Below are 7117 nucleotides of genomic sequence, written 5' to 3'. Positions count from 1 at the left end.
AATAAATAAATTGAATTATAAATGAGATACATCTTTTTTAAATTTACTTATATGGGTGGTACTTGCCGAAATAATCTGAGTCCTTAGAATAGACAAGTGTACAAATAGATATAGATATCAGAGGTTACATACTAGGATTACAAAAACAATAAAAAAAAAGCTTCCATTTACACAGGTTCACTTTTTAAAGTAAAATATCCATAAAATATTCTACACACCATAGCTGCCTCGTTTGCATGCTGCAGAGCGGGAGGGCCTTCCACGTTGACTGGTCGACTGCTCGTCATCAGACTGGTTTCTTCCCCGTTTCTTTTTCTTCGCCTTCACATGTTCATCATCCGACGACTGCCTCTTCACTCTGCCTCTCTTTGGCTTGACCTCTTCTTCAGATTCGTCAAACTCATCTTCTTCCTCACTCGACTCAGCATACTTTGCTCTCTTCCCATCCCTGAAGAAAAAACAAGTTACATTATGTATTGCAAAACATTCCCATTCAATCACAATCATCTTCAGAAAAACTTTATACCTGAAAGGCAATCATAGGACTATAAATGGTTGTATAAAAAATGGTAATTGTACAATATACAAATTGGGAATGCAAATCTGTAAAGTTCATGGTTTTCGTGCAAAAATGTCATTTTTGTTACATCTGAAAATATTTACATGTACAAAAACTATAATTATGAACACAGCCCATGATGCGGAAAAAATAATGATTTGCAGCATCAATAATGTCTATTTGATTTAGACATCAATAATTTGATTAGACTGGGCAGCAGGCTTAGCCTATATGAGCCCTCTCCCTAATTCCTATGAAATCACAAGTTGTAACAAAATTTTAATTTAGAATATCAAACAATATGTTTTTCCATTTCAAAATGGACATTCAACAGAGTGGCTATAATGACATACTATGGTGATGTCATAATTAATTTGAAAATGAACAGGGTCAGAAAGGTCCTGTGTGAACTTTGACCTTTTACTCCTACAATGGATTCCAATATAGACTTGAAATAGATTTCAGTTTTACAATGTAAATACACAACAGCTACAATTAGGAGGAACTAAAACACACATCTCCCCTTCATAAGGCAGTGAACACTAGTTATTTGTACACATCTCCCCTTCATAAGGCAGTGAACACTAGCTATTTGTACACACACACATCTCCCCTTCATAAGGCAGTGAACACTAGTTATTTGTACACATCTCCCCTTCATAAGGCAGTGAACACTAGTTATTTGTACACATCTCCCCTTCATAAGGCAGTGAACACTAGTTTTTTGTACACTAATTTCATATTGTAGATAGATATTCCATACATTATAGTACGTATATTGTCTGAAATGTAGTATTTTGTTTGATAACCTGGAGGAAGATTGATTGTGTGATTAATATTTTAAGTCAATACATCAGCAGCATTTCATTTCTGGTATTCTCGAAAATTCACTACTTTCCAATTCCAACATTTTATACCCTTACATTCAGAATTAATCAAATGGCATAAAAAATGAAGTGGAGACTTTTTGTATTAAAATTTAAAAAAAATAATTCATTGATAAATATGGTCCAGTTACTGACATAAAATGCAAGCACACTGCTCTACTTGGGAGATTTATCTCGTGCTTTGGACATAGTGCTCTACTAGGGAATAACTTTACTAGAATTATAAGTGCTGTTTGTGTACACTGATTTAATTTTGAAATAAAATGTAATATCTAGATCCCGCTCAAAATGTTTGGAAACAGGTTGTACCTGACTAAAGGAACAGGTACATATAACATTTAATCACTGGAAAAAAAAAAATTGCTGGATATGTAAAAAATTGATAACAGAAAATGCTGAGAAATGCTGAGTATAATGCCTAAAGACCATTCTTTTACATGCTAGGCCTGCTGCAACATGGAACCTCCTTTCTAAGCGCCTTGCATAGGTCCACATTTTGAAGCCAAATATCAGAATCCAAGGATGGCCTGTAACAAGAATTTTCAATCCCCCCTCCCAACCATAAATGAAGACCTGAAAGGGAGACATTACAAATAAGGAAATTATCCATCAGACACTTTAAATATTCAGTACATGTGTCAGAAAGTCATTTTGTCAATTTAAGCAGTGAATATTTACATTTATTGTTTTCACTGAGACAACCCTTCACCGTTATGCAAATTATCACATATCCAAGAAACTAGACAGTGATTCCTTAAATCAAGCGACTCCTGAAATCACTCAGACAGGTTGACTGCATATGATAAGCAGCCATGCATCTCCACATTATATAATACTTGGGGTTTTATACCAGTGACAAGTTCATACATAAAAGTATGTACATCTATTCAGAGAGAAAGCAAATGTTTTAGAATTATGAGTGTCTTCTGGGACAGTGTCTCTATCTCATCAGTCAAATAGGAATCTAATTCTAATATATGAACACTGAATTCAGTCATACCCCTTCGGCTTTTCAGCTTTAACTGGACGTCCACGACCTTTGGCCTTTGGTTTGACCTCTTCCTCCGATTCTTCCTCGTCCCATTCCTCTTCAGATTCTGCTTTCTTCTTCACTGGTGCTATTTTAGGAAATGTGAAACATCACTTTTTGAAATGCTTGTTACTGAGAAAACTCAGATGTTCGGGTAGACAATTATAATAAAGTGCAGTATGCCCGATTAATTCAGCACGTTTTTCCCCTGCAGTTTGGGTGAGTATCTAACAGTGCATGAGAAAATTCTAGAATATTCAGTAAAACTTGGTCAGTTTATAAATCACATGCAAAGCTGGACCACTAAGATATAACATTTTGTATCCTAGGGGCACTTTAGCATATGGTCGACATAGACATATGTTTGGTAGTAGGTTTACCTATGGATATGTTCGGTGGGTAGGTTTATCTATGGATGTGTTTGGTGGTAAGTTTATATAAGGATGTGTTTGGTGGGTAGGTTTACCTATGGATGTGTTTGGTGGTAGGTTTACCAATGGATGTGTTTGGTGGGTAGGTTTATCTATGGATGTGTTTGGTGGGTAGGTTTACTTACGGATGTGTTTGGTGGGTAGGTTTATCTATGGATGTGTTTGGTGGTAGGTTTATTTATGGATGTGTTTGGTGGGTAGGTTTATCTATGGATGTGTTTGGTGGTAAGTTTATATAAGGATGTGTTTGGTGGGTAGGTTTACCTATGGATGTGTTTGGTGGTAGGTTTACCTATGGATGTGTTTGGTGGTTGGTTTACTTATGGACGTGTTTGGTGGTAGGTTTACTTATGGATGTGTTTGGTGGGTAGGTTTATCTATGGATGTGTTTGGTGGTAGGTTTACCTACGGATGTGTTTGGTGGGTAGGTTTATTTATGGATGTGTTTGGTGGGTAGGTTTACATATGGATGTGTTTGGTGGGTAGGTTTACTTACGGATGTGTTTGGTGGGTAGGTTTATCTATGGATGTGTTTGGTGGGTAGGTTTATCTATGGATGTGTTTGGTTGTAGGTTTACCTATGGATGTGTTTGGTGGGACGTTTACTTATGGATGTGTTTGGTGGTAGGTTTATTTATGGATGTGTTTGGTGGGTAGGTTTATCTATGAATATGTTTGGTGGTAGGTTTACTTATGGATGTGTTTGGTGGGTAGGTTTATTTATGGATGTGTTTGGTGGTAGGTTTATTTATGGATGTGTTTGGTGGGTAGGTTTATCTATGAATGTGTTTGGTGGTAGGTTTACTTATGGATGTGTTTGGTGGGTAGGTTTACTTATGGATGTATTTGGTGGGTGGTTTAATAACAAGCACATTTGGTAGGAGGTTCATTTTTGCACAGTAGCAGGTTTACTTCCTATTATGTTTAACATAAGGTTGACTCACCGGCACGTTTGGCGGGAGATTTACTTTTCATTTTGGTGACTGAATCTCCAGCAATTTCCATCATCCAACCAGGAAGAACTCTCCTTTTATCTGAAGAAGTTTGCTTTTCTTTCACCTCTAACTTCACATTGGAGGGCTTTTTTGACTGGAATAAATCAGACCAGAATATTTTACTACAACAAGTACATTACAAGACAAATTACACAAATACAATTATACCAAGTTACTTGAAATGTTAACAGTATTTAATTTTACCTGGCTTGAATTTTCTTCACCTGAAAAGAGATTATATAAGAATCAATATAAATTATCACTAGAAACATGGCATCCAGTTGGACAAATATGTGGGATTTTCCTTTTTTATATTTGTCATTGTAAACAAAAGAATATCTTGTAAAGACTTATTCTGACTGGATAGAGGTTGTAAGTTAAGACCAATGAGATGCTGGTTTTCCACAAATGTAACTTAACTAAATAATACTTAATAATATTACTTCCAGATTGGTCACAAAATTTAAAGATCAATCAATTGATAAATTTTCTAAGGAGAGTGATGCAAGATCAACAAAATTGATTAATTGGGACAGTACTAAAATTAAAATTGTTTGGAAAAATGAACAAGTGCCCATACTGGTCGCCTGAGTATTAAAGTATTACTACTCCCAAGGGCTATGAATCTAGAAAAACATTCTTGTTCTGCATATCTAAAGTAAATTCTAATATTCAGCAACAGTATAATTCAAGATGTGTTTTTAAAACTTATAAGCTACTGAAAATGCCTATACTGATGAAAAACTTTACATAATATAATATTTAACATTAACACTATACAACTTACTTGAACCCGTCCTACAGTCAAAACCCTAGGGTTGCAATATTAACAATTTTGGTACATCTTTTCCTAAATATGCACTTAATTTTTAATAACTTTTAAAACTGTATTAGCATGCTTTAAGAATTCTTTGAAATAATAAGGACAATAACAATTTTGGCTTCCTGGACCCCCCCCCCCCCCCCCCAAGATCACAAAATTTATAATATTGGTAGAGGTGTTCCTGCTCTACATCACTATGCATTTACTTTTTCTTAGCGATATGTGGTTGTAGCTGCAGAACTATGGCTCTCTGAGAAAATATTGGGACAGATCAAAGAGCTACAGATCCACCCCTTATAAAAACCTTCGATTTATGGCGCACAAAAAGCTGCGCATGGTTGAGGCCTGATATAGTTGTATTCTTGTGTTGCCATCTCATAAATTTAATATTAAACAAGATGTGTTTGTGAAACACAAATGCCCCCGATAATGGCCAATTCCAAAGATGGCCAAGGTCACAAGGACAAATATCTTGGTACCAGTAGAAAGATATTGTCACAAGAAATGCTCATGTGCATGATAAAAGCTCTAATATTTACCATTTATATGTTATGACCAATGTCAAATTTTTTGAAAGTAGGTCAAATGCCAAGGTCAAAAAGTTTAGTATCCACAGAAAGGTCTTGTCACAAGGAACAATCATGTGAAATATCAAAGCTCTAGCACTTACTGTTCAAAAGTTATTTGCAATGTTAAAGTTTTCAAAAAATAGGTCGAACTCCATGGTCAAGGTCACAGGGTCAAAAATATTGGTACCCACAGAAAGGTCTGGACACAAGGAATACTCATGTGAAATATCAAAGCTCTAGCACTTACTGTTCAAAAGTTATTAGTAAGATTAAAGTTTTCAAAATGTAGGTCAAACTCCAAGGTCAAAAATGTTGATACTCACGGAAAAGTATTGTCAAAAGAAATACTCATGTGAATTGAAGTCCCATACAACCTGAAAACTCACAGCTTTTAATGATTTTGTTTGTTGACATAGCCATGTTAGGTAGTCAGTCAATTCGAATCCCAGTTCATTTCCATACTTACACAATAACATCTAGTCGTAAACTAATATCTCCAAAAATATTTTTAATTAGATATTTCAAATAATAAATAGACCCAGTTTGGTTAAATAATAATTATTAAAATAGGTAAACTCAAGGCAATGCAGCTTCTACTAGTCTGATCCGGTCCCCATCCCTGCCACACAAGCGTAAAGGACCAAACTCGTTTTTTGTTGCATTTTCAACAATCAAGAAATTATTTCACTTTTAGATGAACTGTATTTTTTAATTTATATCAATTATTCGAGTTTAATACTAAATCAATATAGGATTAAACATTCTTTTTGAAGAATTTATCGATGTGTAAACTCTGGACATCTTACTCACAAACTGAATAAAAGTGCAAAGCACTTTTATGTTAAGTTTGTGAGTAAAATGTCCAGAGTTTACACATCGATAAATTCTTCAAAAAGAATGTTTGATTCTTATAATTCCAATTCGTTCCCTGCATTATCAACTTCAATAATTTGAATACTTTCCCCGCACTATGTTGTTTGTTTTCAAGCGCGTATGTATACATAGCATTTTTGGATTTATTGATGTGTAAATTCTCGTTTAGATTTATCTTTGTCCAATCAAAACAATTGTAATAAATAACATTGGAATTATGACCAAATACATGACTTGTAACAGAGCGTGATGCTTCCATCCGTAATTTGATAAATTTTTAAAGCAGGAGAAACTTACATAATTCACAGGGTGCCCTAAAAACAAATTTTAGGTGAGGAAAGCATGATAGTGACTGGAACATTTTTCCGGAGCACTTTGGGTTTTCATCTCATGAATGTAGCAAATAACAGGACTCAAAATGTGTAATCATTGGTGTGACCTTGTAGAGTGACCTTGTAGAGTCGCTTTTCAAGAAAGTGCTAACACACTTTATGAAGTATGCTGACATGAAGCCTTGCAGTTCATACCCTAATGTATTTTCAAAAATGAAATTTATTTCTTAGATGAGCATAGTTTGAAGCTTATCATATTATTCCACTGTTAATGGTGAGCAGGCGGCAATACAGCAAGTCTTGGCTAATTGCAGATGCATTATTTTTGAGAAAAAACGATATAAAACGGTCAAGAAACCTTCAGGAATAGTAAATGAAGTCCTTTTTTTTCAAACATCTTCTTTATCAATCAATAAAATTTAAAGGAAAAAGAATTGCTTTTTTCTTCAAGGAAGTTAAAAAAAAAATCTTACCGTTGTGTTTAGATGTTTCATCAGTTGCTTTTTTCTCTTCACTAAAATAGAAAAAAAGATGGTCATGGGCCACATTGCTCACCTTTTCTAAAGTAACATTAAATCCAGACTATGGTTTCACCCGAATCCTGGTGTGATTAATCTT

General features: G+C 34.7%; 1 protein-coding gene across 4 annotated transcripts in view; it reads right to left on the bottom strand.

Moving 5' to 3' along the window:
- LOC125649801 (aprataxin and PNK-like factor) overlaps window positions 1-7117 on the bottom strand; it is a 42675-nt gene that overhangs the window by 22995 nt on the left and 12563 nt on the right. For all 4 annotated transcript variants that reach the window (XM_056165178.1, XM_056165179.1, XM_056165181.1 and 1 more), the window contains exons 4-8: window positions 6973-7013; window positions 4107-4126; window positions 3852-3996; window positions 2447-2564; window positions 219-448 (exon numbers count right to left, since the gene is read on the bottom strand). In XM_056165178.1, the coding sequence (XP_056021153.1) occupies window positions 219-448; window positions 2447-2564; window positions 3852-3996; window positions 4107-4126; window positions 6973-7013 (554 nt within the window). The remainder of the gene's footprint in view (window positions 1-218; window positions 449-2446; window positions 2565-3851; window positions 3997-4106; window positions 4127-6972; window positions 7014-7117) is intronic.

The sequence above is a fragment of the Ostrea edulis genome, chromosome 5 (assembly GCF_947568905.1).
Source record: "Ostrea edulis chromosome 5, xbOstEdul1.1, whole genome shotgun sequence".
NCBI lineage: Eukaryota > Metazoa > Mollusca > Bivalvia > Ostreida > Ostreidae > Ostrea > Ostrea edulis.
The sequence above is the reverse complement of the archived record's forward strand: the minus strand, read 5'-3'. Positions and strand labels throughout refer to the sequence as shown.